General features: G+C 40.9%; 2 protein-coding genes across 10 annotated transcripts in view; both read left to right on the top strand.

Moving 5' to 3' along the window:
• Positions 1-19,509, top strand: part of LOC108260062 (RIMS-binding protein 2) — a 141,093-nt gene that overhangs the window by 110,172 nt on the left and 11,412 nt on the right. For 6 of the 9 annotated variants that reach the window (XM_053676841.1, XM_053676842.1, XM_053676843.1 and 3 more), the window contains 12 exons: positions 3,116-3,324; positions 4,973-5,079; positions 5,270-5,379; positions 5,735-6,562; positions 6,677-6,828; positions 7,395-7,868; positions 7,946-8,329; positions 8,728-8,886; positions 10,632-10,725; positions 16,063-16,202; positions 17,571-17,739; positions 18,939-19,007. In XM_053676841.1, coding sequence (XP_053532816.1) covers positions 3,116-3,324; positions 4,973-5,079; positions 5,270-5,379; positions 5,735-6,562; positions 6,677-6,828; positions 7,395-7,868; positions 7,946-8,329; positions 8,728-8,886; positions 10,632-10,725; positions 16,063-16,202; positions 17,571-17,739; positions 18,939-19,007 — 2,895 coding nt within the window. Of the gene's footprint in view, positions 1-3,115; positions 3,325-4,972; positions 5,080-5,269; positions 5,380-5,734; positions 6,563-6,676; positions 6,829-7,394; positions 7,869-7,945; positions 8,330-8,727; positions 8,887-10,631; positions 10,726-16,062; positions 16,203-16,324; positions 17,549-17,570; positions 17,740-18,938; positions 19,008-19,509 lie in introns of those variants that run through there. The other 3 variants (XM_053676846.1, XM_053676844.1, XM_053676848.1) reach the window with 2 other exon arrangements.
• Positions 8,898-10,617, top strand: LOC128629321 (uncharacterized). Its single transcript, XM_053676849.1, has one exon. It carries the CDS (start codon positions 9,066-9,068, stop codon positions 9,957-9,959), a length of 894 nt encoding a protein of 297 aa, XP_053532824.1. The 5' UTR covers positions 8,898-9,065; the 3' UTR covers positions 9,960-10,617.

Genomic DNA, 19,509 nt, shown 5'->3' with positions numbered 1-19,509 from the left:
AATGGTGTAGACTTTGCTTTAGGGTTGGGCATGTTGTCCTTCCCTGAAAGCATCCATCTGCATGTGGGAATATGTCTCGACTTACCACTGATGCTTTACTGGTTCTTTTGCTATCCATGCTTCCATGTTGTTGCTGTTTTTTTCCTCACATACATTTAAGCATGTGGCTGAAAGTACATGATCATGTTCTTAATATTGATCACTCTGCCGATGTTAAAAATAAAGCTTGGCATCCGTCTTTAATAGATTCAATACAAGAGACTTGGCAAAACCAGTCAGAAATGAATAGATATATAATATATTGACTGCAGAAATGTTGGTATAAAAACAAATTGGAACCATCAGTAAAGTATAAAAGATTCCAGCTGGATGTTTGTTTGTTTTTTTTGTCTGGGTGATGCTGATATCACTGCTGATTGGTTATATAATACACAACATCATAGGCCCAGGAAAATACTACAGGGTGTCCCAAAAGTCTCCATACATAGGGGAAATGAACACTTTTTAGCTAAATGTAACTTCATTTACAAAAAAATCCTCTATATGGTTGCCATTTCTTTGTAAAGACACACAGAGTCATCCCTCCCAACTTTGGCTCCCACCGCAACCTTGCGACAGCTTCCTGATCCAGCCATGAGAACGATTTCAATAAGTTCTTCTTTTGTCAAAGATATTCTTAAAGTCTATCTGAAAATATATATATATATATGATATGAACTAAGTATGAAACATTTTACAAGCAATTTGGCTAAAAAAAAAAAATTAATTTCCCCTGATAATGTATGGAGACTTTTGGGACACCCTGTATATTTGAAAGAAAGAACGAACAAAAGAAAGGAAGGAAGGAACGAACGAAGATAGGAAGAAAGATATAAAGAAAGATAGGAAGGAAGAAAGAAAGATAGGAAGAAAGAACGATAGGAAGATAGAAAGGAAGATAGGAAGAAAGAAAGAGAACGATAGATAGATAGATAGATAGATAGATAGATAGATAGATAGATAGGAAGGAAAAAGGAATAAAGATATGAAAAAGAGGGAGAAAGAAAGATAGGAAGAAAGAAAGTTAGGAAGATAGAAAGGAAGATAGGAAGAAAGAAAGAGAACGATAGATAGATAGATAGATAGATAGATAGATAGATAGATAGATAGATAGATAGATAGATAGATAGATAGGAAGGAAAAAGGAATAAAGATATGAAAAAGAGGGAGAAAGAAAGATAGGAAGAAAGAAAGTTAGGAAGATAGAAAGGAAGATGGAAAAAGATGGGAAGAAAGATAGGAAGGAAGAAAGTTAGGAAGATAGAAAGGAAGATGGAAAAAGATGGGAAGAAAGATAGGAAGGAAGAAAGAAAAATGGGAAGGAAGGAAGATAGATATGAAGGAAGGAAAAAGAAAGAAAGATATTAAAAACAGGGAGAAAGAAAGCTAGGAAGAAAGAAAGATATGAAGGAAGAAAGGAAGATGAAAAAAGATGGGAAGATAGATAGATAGATAGATCGATAATATTCATCCAATCTAATAATGATGCAAGCACTAATACTATGGTCACAGTGAGCGTTCAGGGTGTGGATTAAGCTGGTGTTTGGGCTGGTGTTCAGTGTATACAGTCAGTCTTCACAGCTCTGTGTTCACACGAGCAAGTGACAGTGCACTCATGTAGCTTGTGGTTTGTCCTGTATGGGCATTTAGTGACTGCTGCTATTGTCGCTTGTTATTATTATTGGGTGTGTACTGCCAAGTTTTTTTTTGTTATTTGTTTTTTTTTTCTTCTATGAAAAACTGTAGTTAGTCGAAATGTAAATGCTTTTATAGCTAATTAGTTAAACACAAATGAAATAATGTTTCTCAAGAAACATTTCAATGAGATTGATGAGAATGAGAGACTCAAACATTGGATGAATTGGTGAATGAGAAGGATAGACAATTGGTTAGAAGATGACCTTCATTTACTACGTACTTGTCTTGACCTGCATCTTACCACACTCGCAGCCTCTCACACAAGTGTGAGTTCAGATATAGGCTTATGCCGCACATCTTTCAATCTCTTGCACACATCTGTGCTCACATGCATCGTTACACACATTCTCATACTTGTGCGCAATATCTCTCTCATGCTCTCTCTCTCTCTCTCTCACACACACACACACACGCACATACAAACTTTGTCATAGTAGATGACTAACCACCTTAACTGTGACCTTTTAATGTAGGAACATCATTTTGTCACAGCTATTCACTCCTTAATAGGATTATAACCAGTGAAGGGCACATGTACTGTATTGGACTACCTGTTTGACCATCTATATTCGATTAGTGATGCTTGACATTTTCAAATGAACTTTGTTTTGGTTGTACTTTTAAAATAATCATTGAGCACGAAGTCCAACGCTGTTGCACACTCAAACGACACCGAGGGTGCCGATACTTTTGCGTTCACAGGCGTTTTTCATGCGTATCAGCCAGGTGAATATCTAACGGCGTTCTAATGGATATTTAGCGAACTACGTGGATCGGGTTCAGTTGTTATGTTATCCACTATGTAGGGAGCATGTCTAGTGAGTAGGAAGTGATTTGGAATTGAAGCTTAACTGTGTCCGAGATGACCGTTTTTATATGGATCCTGTAAATATGAGTGAAAAGAAAATATTACTGCAGGCAAATAAGGAATCTGAACATTTGAGGTTCAGAATAAAATAATGACACCCGCAACACAAGCAACACAGTTTTCACCTTCCGTAGTTTATGTGATGCATGTGGGTAGTATATAATGTTATACAATTATAGGCTCATTGATATTTATATGCATTTGGATACTATGTATATTTATATATTCCGCTGCTTGGTTTATGCCACTTAGCCTAAAAAGAAAAAAGAAACATTTGAAATCATTCAGCTTTGGTAACTCTATGCTAAAATGCTGATCAATTTTTGTAGCCATCATTCACCAATATTCTGTTTGAGCTTTATATATTTTCTTTTCTGCACAAAAGCATGTGAGTCTGTGAAAATCTGTGGCAACAACCTACCCCATTTCCTTTTTTTTTCGGAATCTCCTGTTCACCCCTCTCTGTTTCTTTTCTTTCTTCATTGTTCTGTCTCTTCATCTTCTGGACAGATTTGTCTGCTGTGCTTCGGGCCGGCTTGGCGCCATACTCGGCGGGTCTGTCCCATTCCGGGCGCTCGCCAGGCACCAAACACCGCGAGCTGCCCAGCCTAAACCCGAAATCTGCCTCCACGTCCAGTGCGTCTCCTCCCAAGTCTGAAAACACACACCTGTCGCCGAAATCAGCCGCAAACTCGCGCAAAGCCAGCCCCACTCACGAGGTGAGACAGACATCATGTACACGGGCAAGTGTTTTTCAACCTGTTCACAATGTTTGTGAATTACTACAGTGAGGAATTTAGAATTTCGACCGTTTACTCCGAACTCACTTATAATGGACGTTTGAGGGAAGTTGTCGATCTGACCTGCTATATAACCCAAATGTCCGTTACACTCTAACAGTAATAGTGTTAGGATGAGACCGACGTGATGGACCGTCAGACTGGAACTGAGACACATCCATGTTTACTTTATGAGCCACACTGACCAAATCATAATGACAAGTTCCTCACTTTGTAAAAGTCATCTCATTAATTATTATTATTTTTTTAAACAAAAAAACTACAGATTTGGTACATTTCTTGTTTTGATCCATATACTATTTGTTTCTATTTTTATATTCTACTTATCTTCCTTCCTGCAATGTGTTATAGACAGATTGCAAACCCATTTTTGTATATATGTTTGACTTGATGGATTTTTTAAAAATCTTATTATTCTGTCTGAAGGGATGCTGTGAGGCTTTCTATCCCAACACACACACACACACACACACACACACACCTCATTCACTCAAACATTTGTGAAGGCTCATGTTTTCCCTACAGAAAACATATACACACACGGTCACACACATGCATACGTGCAGCATATGATATTTGCTGCTCATTGTTGAATCCTTATTATTGTCATTAGGTTTTATATCGTATAAAACCACACGTCATATAAAATGCTTTTACTCTGATCTAAAGTCTGGGTTTGGGCGTTTGTTTCTAATGTTTGTTGTTGAATGATGGCACAGGGTCCAAATAATGGTGTGGCTTTCACCTGGACATTGTGTAAAGTGAGGAAGAATCCTGTTGTGTATGAATTCTTAAGGGGGGGTATGGTGGTGCGTCCGCCCTGGGTGTGCGGAGTTTGCATGTTCTCCCCGTGCTTCGGGGGTTTCTTCCTGGTACTCCGGTTTCCTCCACCAGTCCACATGCATCATAGGCTGACTGGCATTTCCAGATTGCCCATAGTGTGTTAATGGGTGTGCAATCGTGCCCTGCGACGGGTTGGCACGCCATCCAGGGTGTCCCCCGCCTTGTGCCCCGAGTTCCCTGGAATAGGTTCCAGGCTCCCTGTGAACCTATGTAGGATAAGCGGTATGGAAAACGGATGGATTAATGAATTCTTTTTCTAGTAGTCATTATTATCTGTAAAATGTTTTCCCATGAGCTTTAAAAAAAAATTTTAACCGATGCTGTTTCATATCATGATGATATCCTAACTTTTTTGTCTTATCACAGTTTCTGACTTTTATTTTTAGAGTAAACTAATCCTATTCGCACTGCTGATGAGAGCTTACAAGGCATAAGACTTCATTCTTAAGTACTGTATGTTACAATTCATTTTATTCTTCCTTACTAATGAAATGTTTCTCACTGCCCACACTTTGGACGATAACATTAGACTCTTAACCATGTCAGTGTCCTGCTACCTTATTCTGCAACCGTTCCTCTGCAAGATTTGTTAGTTCTGCACACTGGAACACTTTATGAAGAGTTCTCCTTTTTTGTTAGATTAAGTACAAATTAAGCAAAGAAAGTACGTAACATCTCAATTTTGGTCTTTCTAATATTTTCCGACACATTTTGCGCGCTTTAGGTGGACACTGCCAGTGAGGTTGAGGAACTGGACATTGATGTGTCCCCTGTTCCCTTCGCAGCCAGTCGAGGAGCTGCTAAACTTCAGGTTTTCATCGCCCGTTACAGGTACACGTCTCCTACTTCTCGTTGCATGATGTGAAAGGGTGTGTTTGTGCTACTTTTCTAGTTTTTCCAGTGCAGGGAATGTACTTCGGCTTTTTGGATTTGATGGAAATTGAACCGGTTTGAACTGTATGTTAATTCTATCCCTGATTCTTTAATCATAAACTCAACAAAAAAAAAAACTTCAATGAAGCTACAACCCATATGATGGCCCAAACGATAACCCAGAGGTGGAGCTGCCTCTCACAGCAGGGGAATACATCTACGTATACGGAGACATGGACGATGATGGCTTCTATGAAGGTGATTTCACTTCTCCCATTTGCTTTTATGTGTAATCTGTATATCATGACATGCTCAGACCTTTACATATTTTGCATCACTCAAAAAAAAAAAGCCCAAAAAAACGTGCAGGCTTTCTTTAGCCCCAGTTACAAATGGAAGATGGACCAATTGACATATAAATCTAGAATGAGTGAGAAAAGTGAATAGAAGGTTTGAACTCTCCGATATTAACTAAAAGCCACACCCCATCCCCATTCCCATCTCAGGTTAGTGGTCTTTCAGCCAATAGTCTTACATTATTTCTCTTCAGGTAGGCAGGTCCCCATATTATTAACTCAGTAATGATGCTGACACCTGTAATGATGTGCTGTAGGTGAATTGATGGATGGCCGTCGAGGCCTGGTGCCATCCAACTTTGTAGAGCGTGTCTCAGACGACGAGGCACACGAAGCCACCGACTTTTCCCACAACTCCTTCCTGGAGAGCAGCATTCACAGCGCCTCAGAGAGACCACATCAGCACCAGCACCATGTGCGTTTAGGCCAAAGCATCACAGACAGGACAGAGGCCTCGGCTACCAGCGACATAAGCAAAGCCGGCACTGTGCCTTTCGTGAATGGCTTGGACCTGGATCTGGACTTGGAGGATGATACGGAGGCTCACATCATGCCTCATCCTCACAAGCTGACTCTTATCAAACAGCTAGCTAAGAGCATAGTGTTGGGTTGGGAGGCACCCCCAGGAGGAGTCACAGTGCGGAGCTATAACATCTACGTGGACCAGAAACTGCGTCTCAGCGTGCCCACGGGGAATCCGACGAAGGCCGTGTTAGAGCAGATGGATACGAGCCATAAGGCTCACCATGTGGCTGTGCAGAGTGTGATGGAGCATGGCGCCTCAGACCCGTTGCGCTGCTGCATGCGCGTAGGGAAGGACGTGTCCGCAGCACCCACTGAACTGAGGGTAGAACGCATCATGGCCACTTCAGCCCGTGTAACCTGGCTGCCTAGCAACAGCAGTTACGCACATGCAGTCTCTTTGAATGGTGAGCTGCGCGAGTTGGTGCAGGCTGGCAGATACTCACTGCGCCTTGGTGACCTTATGCCTGGTCTGCACTACCGTGTGGAGGTGGAGGCACAACTGCCATCAGAGCGGAGGGAGCGCAAGTGTGCTGTAACCTCCTTCACCACACTTACCGCAGGTAAGACACAGGAATAGCCGGAGGGGATATATGTTAAATAAATAGCACGACAAACATTAACAGTGGCCTCCTTCTTATTGACTTATGTCTTGATACTGACTTTTAACCCTCAAGGTCCTCCTGATGCTCCTCTGGATGTGCAGCTGGAACAGGGGCCAACCCCCGGGATTGCTCAAGTCAGCTGGCTCCCTGTCACTATTGATGCTGCTGGGACTTCCAACGGGGTCCGTGTCACCGGCTACACCATCTATGCTGACAAGAAGAAGGTGATTTACATTTTAAATGGATATAACTTCAATAAGATAATAGAAGGTGCTTAAATGGGAAGAGTGTTTAGTATTATAACTGAAGATATAATGGGGACAGATGGGTGGATAACTAGATGTACTGTATAATACTGTGGTAAATGTGGATGAATAGATTGGCCATATTTAATGGAACAGGAATGAATTGATGGATGATGACTGGGTGGGTAGGTGTATTAATAATATAGAATAAATGGATGGATGGATGCATAATATATATATATATATATATATATATATATATATATATATATATAGAGAGAGAGAGAGAGAGAGAGAGAGATGCAATATGTGGCTGTATAAAAAATAGATCGTTTTGGATGTATAGAGGAAATTATATACTGTGTAATGTGATAAGTAGCTGAATAAATATATAAAGGGATAATATATAGTTGGATGGATGGATGCATGACAAAATAATGGAAGGATGGATTAATTATTTAGATACCCATGTTTATGCTACAATATGCTTAACAGGGAAGGTATTTTTTCATGAATTTTAGACAATATTTTTGTCCTCCTTCTAGGTCTTGGAGGTGTCCTCGCCCACAGCGGGCAGTGCTCTAATCGGTCCTTCTCAGATTGAAATGCTTCAAGCGGCGCGCGAGCTCACCGTACGCACCATGTCTCCTCATGGTGAGTCGGCCAACTCGACGCCCGTGAATGTGCCTGCCAAGCTACCTGCCATAATGGCAGGTGCCTCCATGCCTCCCTGCCAGCCTGTGCCAGCCCACGCCAGTGTCCTAACCGCCGGTGCCGCCAACAAGGAGTCCAGTGTCCGTGCCACCTCTCTGTCAGCTGCCAAAACGCCCATGATGCCACTCAGCTCTATACTAGACACAAATCCTCCTTCTCCCATCATGGATGTCTATGCCAATACACCCAAAGTTGCCACCAGTGATGCCCCTCTGCCCATTGCCTCATATGTCGAGGCATGGGCGAATCCAGCTGTGGCTGCGCAGGAGGCAGGGCCACTTCCCGTTGCTAGTGCCAACCTGCAGGTGGGTGAGAAGTGTAAAAGTGTATGTTTATTACATTTATATTGTTCATTTTTTTCAAATGGCTTCTCTGTTGGCAGGAAACTGTACCTGCAGCAACAGTTGTGCCCACTCCTGTGCCAGTCCCAGTGCCCATGCCCACAGCCAGTGTTCTGGCAACTCCAGCTCAGCCCAGTGTAGCCCTTACACCAACGCTGGAGCCTAGCCGAGACACCAATAGCCCAGGGCAACAACATTCCGTCTCTGATTTCCTGGATGACCCCATGCCACACAAGTCATCACCCACCCCCAGTGTGGCCAGAGTCATGGTCCCTGGGACAGATATGCTCGACGTGCCCGATACACATCCCCTGCGTCCACCTAACCCCTCACCCGTAGAGTCGGAGCCGGAGGGTGATAGGGAGAACACTCGTTTGGTCTCCATCGAAGAGTTCCTCCGGCCTGAACTTGTGCCCAGAACAAAGGTTTGTCTGCTAGACCTGAACAGCAAAGCTTTAGCTGTACGTCCATGTAATTTAGCACTGCTATTAAATGGTCACTCTTAACTGTCACAGCTGTCACTAAAATGCTACACAACACAAGGAATGCAGTACTGCACAACAGAATACTACATGAAAAACATGAAAAATAACATTAAGCACTAGTTTTTTGTGCTAAAACTCCATTTAAACTTTACAAAAATGTAAACTAGATAAGTATAAATTCCCTTTTGAGTCTGGTTCATTTCAAGGTCTCTTATTATCTTATGTATCTTATTACTAGGGATCTCAATCTATATCTGGATTTCTGTAAAGCTACTTTCTGACTAATGAATTTCTAATGAAATTATATTGTATTAATGTCACTTTCTGGGTTGGTGCAGATATATGCAGGAGGTCTGATGGACCCTCCTCCTGACTATCATGTGGAAAGCAGCCGTTCAGACCTATCCGATATCCTGGAGGAGGAGGAAGAAGATCTGTACTCCGAGTCTGCCGTCGATGTATCACCCAAGAAGGGCAACTCTGGACCTGCAGGCAGGGTGAGCAAAGATGCACACAATATAATGATGGTGCATTCTCGTTTAATCTTCTGGATATGAGTTGCAATCTGCAGTTATGTAGCCTTTACTGTGATGTATCTTTATATACTTGCCATTCTGCTACTCTAATGATCTCCTCTGCTTTCTTTTTGTCTATATTTTCTCTCTGACCTTCTCCAATGCCAACTTTCCCTACTTGTGTTTCTGTATGTGGCCTGCACACTCAAACACTCTTCCCTTATGTAACTGCTCCATTCCTCATTGTTTTTGGCTGTGGACCCGTCTCTCAGCCAGAGGGGTGGGAGGCTGACAGTGACGAGGAAGTCTTGGAGAAGATCCTGAAACTCCATCCCCAGCTGTTTGGTAATAAACAGCTGTTCAGTATACCCGAGGTGACCGAGGAAGAGGACAATAGCGAATCGGAGCCTCACTCCAGGCCGACTCTAACCAAAGGACGCTTTCTGTGCCAGCCTGCTTCTGGAAAGTGTAAGCCATGTGGGGACAAAGCCAAAACAGCAAGGAACAGAGGGACCACGCAGGTTCGGCTTCGACCTCGCATGAATTACATGAGCATGGTGGACACCACCAACTATGAAGATGATGAAGAGGTGGACCTCGATTCAGAAAGCAGTCTGTATGTGGGTCCCTGCAGCAGGGAGGTGACACCACGACGTTTACATCGGGTAGACAGAAAACGAGACAGACTCCGCAGAGAAGCCCTACTTCGCAGCCACATGTCCTCCCACCTTACCAACTCAGGGGTGACAGCACAAGGGCCGTACATGCTCAGCAGGACAGCTCGCCACGTCAAGACACCTACCGTAGAGATAGATGTTGAGTATGGGACAGATAACGATGATGAGGCATCACAGTCCGACCCTGGAGAGGTTGTGGTGGAGCAGATGAGCTCAGAGTGGTGGGTGGAGGGCGGAAATCATAATTACCACCATGCCTCGTCTCAACGACAGTCCAAACAGGATACACTTAACATCATAGCTTCTGGTCACCACCAATGGGTGTGTTGCATCACTTCTTCTGCAACTGTAGCTCCCCTTGGGATTAACCCACCCTGATGGCTGAAACCTTTTGCGGCCCAAAGTGATGGCAAACCCACATTCTTATGGCAGCCCTGACTATTTTAAATAGATTTAATCTGCATCCTTGGCTTCGTTAGACTCTTACTTTCACTCTGTCAGTGCAGCGATTAAACATTACATTATGGATCAATCTATGCAAAAGGTTTAGGCCTACACTTTTTCCTCCGTCTCATCCTGTAGTCATCCGTGTCCGTAGCGCTGATCCCTGTGTGCTTGGCCTGTGTCCAAAAAAAAGCGACATATTAAGACATCCAGTGTTTGGACCCCTATATATGGTTTACTCCGTTGTAGTGTCCTTGTTGTACCTTTGTCTTCCCAAGGAAACTTGACAAGAAGCTTTGTGTCTTTCAAAGCCTCAGACATTGAGTCTTGTTGAGGTTGATTGGTTAATGAACCTGATGGAAGCATTACCATCCTTTTCACCCCTTATGAAGGCTGTGTGGGCCTGCATGTGTCTGCAGTCAGAACAACCCCAACTGCTGCTTTTGATGTGCTTGAAGCTGTAAGACAGCCTGCCATTGTGTACGTGTAGGCACCTCTGTCGAAATGTGTGTCCTTGTACTGCAGCATGTATGTAGTGATTGCGAGAGTGTGATATTGTCCGGTGTGAAGTACTAACCATATGTCCATGTGTGTGGCTTGCTTCAGGAGGCTGCCGGTCTAGCGGACTCGGGACCAGCCTGGTGCGGCCCCAGAGACATCTCTCCAAAGTTAAATCGATCGGACACCAGATTGCCTAGAGGTAGGACGCTCATAAGTCTTCTTCCTTACTGCGTCTGCCCTCCATAAACTCATCCATCCTTTGAGATGAGGTCTTCCTTGTTAGCATATTCGCTTTCTATAAATGTGCTGATTGTTTAAGGTTTGTATCCTGGTTTAAAATTGGATCTTTTCAAGAATCTAAGGCTATAGTAAACCACACTGTTGTATGTGGATCATGATTATTGCATGTGGGTCTGTTTCTGTTGTGGCAAATTGGTTAGTGTCAGTCTGAAGGCCTTTTCTTGTAAAAGTAGGCAACTCTTGGCTACGCTAAATGACTAAAAAGCATTGTGAAACAAAAAGAATGAAAAAAACTATTTACATGAAACTCTATAATTAATGAATGTTTAAGGGCAGCTCTGCCAAATTCTGTCAAAAAGGTCTTATATAGTGAGCTATATAATGTGAATTTAAAACTAAAAGCTTTATATCCTACACACATGACATTTTCATGACCTCAATTTGATGCACTCCTAGGGCTTCATTCATTTGTGCACACACACACACACACACACACACACACACACACACACAAATCCTAAATATTACCATGCGCTGGATCAAGTGCTATTCGATAAGCTGTCGAATAATGAGGATGGAAGCCGTATCATTCAATTAGACCAAATTTGCATCGATTACTGTGTTAGTTACAACTAGAACTATTTGTGCAAGCCAGTTGTTTTCATTGCCAATATGTTGACAATATATTAGTCTCATAATATGAATCCTTTTTTTTCTATTTTAAAATTGCCATTCACTTTTATGTTATAACATCAAAATCTTCTGTTCAGGTGAACTACATGCACCCGATTTGCATCATCTGAATTAAGAGCCTGGAAAATTGGTTTAAGCATGTGTGTAGGCGGCCTCTGAATACACAAAACTTTCCACATACAAATATTGACTTACCTTCTTTTTCCTTTTATGTTGCTGACTCTGAATACTGCCTTTTGTCAGTACCTAATTGTAAAAGTAGAAGAAAAGCTTGTGATAAACCAAAAAACTAATTCTACCAAATTCCATTTTCTTGTACACCATCACGTCCTGCTGCATGGGACATAAATATTGTCTGAAGGCTGCAATTTTTAATGATGAAAAACTTGAAGATGGTTTCTAATGCAGATAATATCCCAGGTTTTTTATGTGTGTAAAAGAGAAAGAGTGGCATTTTAGTAAGGAGTTGATTGTATGTAGATGGTATAAGTAATAGCAATAAAAGGGATGGCAAACCAAGTACAAAACACCAAAAGAAAATGTCTGCAAGTTAGATGTGGTATAAAGAATAAAACCCTCAGAGGTGTGCAGTTATAGGCTTTGCTTCTTGCTTCTACATCATTTCTCTCTGAGTAGAGGTGAAGTCAATCTTCTTCCCCCGCTTAACTTCTTGATAAATGTAGTTACATTTTAAATGGCTTATGACCGACCGCAAGTCACACAGATTAATGGTCCATGACCCCACCCTTGAGTAACTCATAGTTTGCATCACCTCCTGTGTCTCTCATATATCTCTCTCTCTTTTTTTTTTTTTTTTTAGATTGTCAGTACTCTGACTGTATCACAGGCTTTCTCACAAATACCCTCTTCTTGTTCTTTAATCATTTTTCATTTCACTTTTGGTCTGCTAGTACTGTACTTGCTCACACACTTATGCATGCATGTAAATATTATTTTGTGTTCGGGGGTCCAAACGGTAGTTAGGTTTCAGTTATATTTACATTTAAATAGTTGTTTTAGCACAGAAAAAAAGCGCTTAGTTAACTTGGTAAGCAAACTGTCAATAAATTACTCTGAAAATGACCTAAAATCCATAAAATAAAAAAAAACCCACAGGAAACAAATAATAAGCTTGTACTTGGCCCACTAATTTAGTAGTCTGATTAATATTGTGTATTGTAATCCCCAAGATTAAAAACAAAAGGTTACTGGTTGACATTATGTACTTGTTATCACTGCATATCATTTGACATTTGCTTATCATATGACATTGTGTGTGAAGATTTCTGATAGTAGACCTATAACCGATATCGCAATACGACAAAGTGTAATACCATCTTCATGCACATCATTGAACCGTGTTGAGCATGACACAAACACACACACACACACACACAGACAACTATTACTTTTTTTTTTATAACTGTATTACTTTAAAAATTAATATACATGCATTTCATGATCTTAGTCTGCCTTGTCTTTGGACTTTTGCCTTCAGCCTCACACACAGCTGTGTCTCCGCAGTGCCTGACACCATTACGGAGCATCTATTTAGAGTGCGCAATGGCCACAAACATGCCGTGTGTGAGGGAAGTGAAAATGTACTGTCCTCCGACCTCCAGCCTCGATCCTGTGTAATGAGAGGCAGCACACTTCATTGCAACCAATAGGTCTTAAATAATGCAGCGTGAACTGATAAGTAGCCTGTAACTCAGACCCCTTTTTAAGCAGACTGTTACATCTGTTAAACCAGTGAAATTTACACCTAGGCACAACTCTTAGGTGTGTACAGTACTGTGCAAAAGTTTTAGGCACATGCAAAGAAATGCTGTAGAGCAAAGATGCCCTAAAGATAAATGTTTCTACATTTAAAAAAATACTTTAAGAGCAGTAAACAGTAGTAAATGAAACAATATTTCAAGTCAATATTTGATGTGACAAAAAAATTAAAATAGTAGTCTAGAGTAGAATTAGTGCAGTTTTATAAGGAAATGAACTGTAGGTCTTATTGAGCATCTTGCAGAACCAGACACGGTTCTTCTGGAGACTTTGACTGTCGCACTCGCTTCTTATTTTCGCGGCAAAACCCAGCACCTTCAGTATGTTTTTTGCCTGAAAAGTGGTCCTTACGTAATCTGCTGCTTTCTTTACTGACAGACAAACATTTTTTCTGTAACATTTCATTCATTATTCATGTGCTAGAAAACTGATGTTTGGGAATCTAAAATGTTTTTTTGTACTGACTCAATAATATAGAATTGATCCATCCATCCATCCATCTTCTATACCACTTATCCTTCCTTCAGCGTCATGGGGAAACCTGGAGACTATCCCAGGGAGCATCGGGCACAAGGCGGGGTACACCCTGGACAGGGTGCCAATCCATCGCAGGGCACACTCACACACGCATTCACACGCCCATTCATACACTACGGACACTTTGGACACGCCAGTCAGCCTACCATGCATGTCTTTGGACTGGAGGAGGAAACCGGAGTACCCGGAGGAAACCCCCGCAGAACATGCAAACTCCGCACACACAGGGCCACGGTGGGAATCGAACCCCCAACCCTGGAGGTGTGAGGCGAACGTGCTAACCTAAAACCTTTGCACCGTACTGTACATATAAAAGACAAAATATTCTGCAAGAAGATACACTTACTGCTAATAACGCATAATAACAGGATAATGACAAAAAATATTGTTTGTATTAAGTGCAAACAGCCAATCATTTTAGCAGATGCTATTTACTCTTAGGTTTGCACACCACTAGTCAAGGGTTTAGATAATTGTTTGTGATATATATCATGAGATTATTTCGAGAAGTTTAGATCATTTGATAATTATTCAGCATTTTAATCCACTAATTATAGTTCACGCTTAACATGATTGTTACTGTAATGTCATTTGCATGGCTCCATTTGGGTTTCATATGAAAAATGATTTCTTATTAATCCTAAAATAATAATAATATGTGTTATGTAAATAGTTATGTTATGTGTTATGTTAATAGTTAGTAAATGAATCACATGAAAATGTATCACTTGAATATGAATCACATGAAAATTAATCTCATGAAAATGAATCGCATGTAAATGAATCATACGTAAATGAATCACACAAAAATAAAAAAATAAAATTTTTTTTTTAAATAATAGTGTGTGTTAGGTGTTTGTGCTAAGAATAGTAACAAACATTACCAAACATGTATAGAGAGTGTCGCAAAAGTCTGCATACATACTGTAGGGGGCTATGTAAGCCGGCTCCACGTCGGTCATGTCTTCGTCAGTGGACGTTCGGGGACGTCCGCTTCTCGGTCGGTCCGCAACACTTCCAGTCTTTTTGAATTTGTTAATAAGTTTGGTAACAGTGTCGTATGTAATGCGCTCGCCATGTTTCCTGTTAAAGTCCAACGCAACCTTGCGACAGCTTCCCGGTGCAGCCATGAGCACGCTTTCAGTACGTTCTTCTTTTGTCAAAGGCGTTCTTAAAGTCTATCTGAATAAATATGTATATAATATAAAATAAGTATGAAAAATTTTGTAAGACACTTTGCTAAAAAGGGTTCATTTCCCCTGATAATGTATTGACACTTTTGGGACACCCTCGTCTCATTTTGATGCTGCCATGAGAACTGTTGCCATGGAATGATCTAGATGAATAAAGAAATTTAGATTTGGAAACGCAGTGCTGGTTAGATGTCAAGAAGGAAACGGACGAACCTTATGAAGTAAAAAAGATTGAAAATGATGTCCAAGACCACATAGCCTCCTGTTCATACTGGCATAATTGTTGATTCATTTGGAGAGGATTCCTCAGTCTGTGTATATAGTATGATGTATTGGCTGCACCAGTGTGACCAACTAGCTAGTGTTCAAACTCAGTGATTAACCGATTGCAGCAAATATTAACTTTGAAGTTGTTTGCATTTGTTTTTGGGATATTTTGAATGAAAAAGTTATGATCATTGTAGAGTACATTACATTTGCAGCATTTGGTAGACCCCCTTATCCAGTGCGATTTACATTCATCGCATTTATACAACTGAGCAGCTGAGGGTTAAGGGCCACGCTGAAGGTCCCAGCAGTGGCAGCTTGGAGGTAGTGGGATTTGAACTCACAACCTTCCAATTAGAAGTCCAACATCTTAATAACTGAGCTACCACTGCCCTTTTTACAATAACCATGGTAGGACAGTTAAGAGTTCCTGTTTCAGGTTCTTATCCCTTTCCATCAATGAATCACTGTTATAGAGACCTATATCGTGATGACATGTTGACCTACTGCAAATAAGATCCCTCCCACCAAAAGCTTTGGTCATCAGTATTGGGTCAAACGCTGTTAATGGATTGACCTCAGAGGAAAGGGGGCGTGTGCGTGTTCATTTGTAAGGATCATAAGTGCACGTTCCACAAGCGGCTCATGAAGGCTCAGTGGGTTTTACTGTGATTGTCTCATTTAACCCCTTGACTGCACCATTAGGAGCTTGAGTGTGAAATTGACAATCCTGGCATATACACAACTTCAGCACATGGATACAGGCGGCGTGTCTAACTCAGAGTTTGTGTGTGTGTGTGTGTGTGTGTGTGTGTGTGTGTGTACAGATGTTGCCGAGCCAAGGCCAATCGGTGACAGTGAAGTACGGATTTTCGTTGCCCTCTTCCCATACGATCCTTCAACAATGTCACCCAATCGTGATGCAGCAGAGGAGGAGCTTCCCTTCAGGGAGGGACAGATCATTAAGGTACAGAATGTTCTGGAAAACTCCAGCCTTGTTGTATCTTCAGGAACTGACCCACAAGGATTTGTTGTTTCTTTTGCACCCTTCTGCTGCTACTTTCAAAGTGGCTCACTCTTTTTCCATAGATGTTCAGTCAGTTTGCAGTCAGTGGTGTTGCAATTACAGTGCAGTTTTACTCACACAGGGACTCTTTAAAGTAATTTCCCAACACATCTGAGGTAATTGTGTTGTTTACCCACTGTCATTACACTTTTCAGTCCATATAGGATTTTGTTTAGTTTTTTTGATTGTTGAAGCCAAAAATGTTTGATTTTTCTTTGGTTTTTTTTGTGCTTTTTTGCGGAAAACTACTTGAATTGGCAAAATTACAATTGCTTGAAATTGTTTTGCACGGTCTTTCCCAGCGATGTTTGTTGGTAAATGATCGAAGAAAGTGAATCAAAGAGGGCTTTGGCTGGATGCGCATTGTGATGACGTCACACGACGTGTCTTGGATGAAATCTGCGGTAATTTTGAAAAATTGCGGGGTTTGCTTGATTTTGCATAAAATTCTGCGATTGCAAAAATCGCGAAATCCTGGAGGGACTGACTTGTACACTGTTCATGCTAGGAAGTTTAATGCATAACCTCACATAACCTCACTAGCGTACATCTAAAGTTACATCCGAGTATCATGAGGCCGGTCTAGCTTCAGCTTTCTCTTAGGGTTGCATTCAGAGTTGAGTTAAGCACGGAGTGAGGGTTTAATACCAAAGTTTCAAAATCGGTATTCAGACCTCAGACATAACTATAGCTGTTCTGACGGTCACGTGAGAGTTATACAGAGTGGGCGGAGTTTGCCAAAAAACAGAGGCGTGTCTCATTTATTCATGATTCAAAGTCCAGCACCACTGTCTGACAGTTTTATGTAGCTATATATCACACTGATTTTCATGTTTTGGGCTGTAAATACACTCAAAGAAAATTTTAATATAACACTATTCATTAATTAATAATTAAAAGTCCCTTTATAGTCCACAAAAAGGATTTTTGTCATGCAGAGAACATCGGAAGAGACAGCTAATTTCAAGGGCTGAATTTTACACTTAAAGTGAGCTGTGATAGTAGCAGATGAGTGTTTGGTGAGCTCCTTCATATCACAGATACGTTTTTTTTTATTTATTTATTTATTTATTTTTTACAAGAGAATGCATTGACTTAAGCAGGTGCATAACTCATTTCTGAATACACGTAACCTTTTTTTTTTAAGTTGCCAACTCTCAGTAGATCACTTATAGAAAAGATTATTTGAGACTTTTTATATAACATTTTTGTTGTTGTTGTTGTTTGTTTTTTTTCTCCCCCTTTTACTGTTCTTGCTCCTCTGGGTAGGTCTACGGTGATAAGGACGCAGATGGGTTTTACCGGGGCGAGTCAGGTGGCCGTCACGGTTATGTGCCCTGTAACATGGTCTCTGAGATTCAGGTGGACGATGAGGAGACCAGAGATCAGCTGCTACAGCAGGGCTTCCTGTCCACCGAGACTTCTATAGAGAAGATGGGTACGTTTTCCTGTCAGTTATTCTTGAATTCTCAACACGTCAGCACCTGCTACATTTTCTCAGTCAATCAATATTGATGCAGTTCGGGAGCCATGATGGTTTATCAGTAATCTACAAGTTGGCAGATTTGTTGCTTGATCTTGTTGTTTGTACACCGTGATAGGAATTAGAACATCTTGTAGATCAGTCATGTAGAACTACAGGAAATGGATTTCAGCTGATTTTGTTCTTAGGAAGAGATTTATTTATTCTATTCTTCAGAAGAGATTTTTCATATCGATTGTCAGTATGACTTTCTAAATTCTATCATTTAAAAAAAGTTTATTATTAGTTTATTATTACATGTGTACAGGGACCTTCATTTGACTTCATTTGTCAAACTGAAAGACTTTGAACATTTAACAAGGAAGCAAAAATATAAGGGCCTGTTAAGTTATAATCTGCAAATTCTTGCAGTTTCTAGAGGAAGGGGCAGAGTGTGTAGGTAGAGGGACATTTCCAATTTGTATTTGAATTCATTGTATGGCCTTTAAAATAAAAAAACTATATGTATTTATTTAGTACTACTGACTTTACTTTTAAAAAAATGCCTGGATTTTGGATGCCTGTGGCACCTCATCATATAAGATGAATTAAGACATCCAGATTTCTGAAAGCCAATCATCTGGGTCTCCAAAAATAACACCCCAGGAAGTGTGAATGTCTGATGTTTAAGGTCTATTTATGCACCTTGTCATGGCTTTGGTATTATATGTTGCTGCGTGTGCTTTTCTTTCTGAAACATTCATGATCACATTTGTGCTTCTCACTCACAATAGCGCAAAGAAGTGCCAAAAAAAAACGCTTCAGTGTTTTTGGTGGTGTTGTTGTTGATGTTGCTGCTCGGTCATCATGGTAGAGTTTCAGCCGTGACCCGGAAAAGGAGCCATGCTAAATCTACAGCAGCTGAGATTTCCCATTTCCCAGAATGCTCTCTGGTAGCAATGGGTTAACTCTTTCCAGCTCACAGTAGCCTCCCTGGCTGGCTCTACTCCTGATGCAGTTCTGTTTGGTCAATGTCATCACGCAACTGTTGTTGTTGTTGTTGTTGTTGTTGTTGTTGTTTTTCCTGCTTTATATCAAGCTTCATTCTCGTTTTCTGTCTGCTTGTTGTCTGGGTTCATTTTCAAACCGCATTCTCCTGTTCGACCTCCATAAAGGCGCACGCTCACTCGCTCAGCTTCCGCACCGTCCGGCTCCACCACCCAAACCTAGACGCTCCAAGAAAGGTGTGTCTCTGCGACTCTTCGCTGTCCCCCCTCTCCATCTTCTTCTGACCATCTCACTTGATTTTTATTTATTTATTTTATTTTGTCCTTCAGACATCTCCTTTTGTAAAGAAGCAGAATTAATCTGCAATGCCTGAATTCTAACTCTAACCAAAGGGAAAATCCTTAGAGATATAACTTAGATGTTTTCACAAATAATGACACACTGCATACAGTCTTAAGTAAGGAATAAAACACAACGAGGTGTGCAGTTATAGGAAGATAATCAAACACGGTTGCGGGATGCAACCCGATATAAAACAGAGTTACTGTTACCATCTAGAAGTTGATTATTATTTTATAACAATATGTCCCGGAGTGTTTTATTCCTCTTACACCACAGCAATTTGTCAACAATTACAATTTTTTATTCATTAAGAATGACGTCATACTTTTTATTCATTTATAGTTACATTTAATGCTGTGGAACGTTTGTGAAACAAGTTAGTTCCAGTTATCTCTT

The sequence above is a fragment of the Ictalurus punctatus genome, chromosome 28, assembly GCF_001660625.3.
Source record: "Ictalurus punctatus breed USDA103 chromosome 28, Coco_2.0, whole genome shotgun sequence".
Taxonomy (NCBI): Eukaryota; Metazoa; Chordata; class Actinopteri; order Siluriformes; family Ictaluridae; genus Ictalurus; species Ictalurus punctatus.
This window is presented reverse-complemented; position numbering and strand designations above follow the sequence as displayed.

What these genes read in the sequence shown, in the direction of transcription:
- LOC128629321 (XM_053676849.1), top strand. Translation starts at nt 9,066, where the DNA reads ATGCCAACTTTCCCTACTTGTGTTTCTGTATGTGGCCTGCACACTCAA.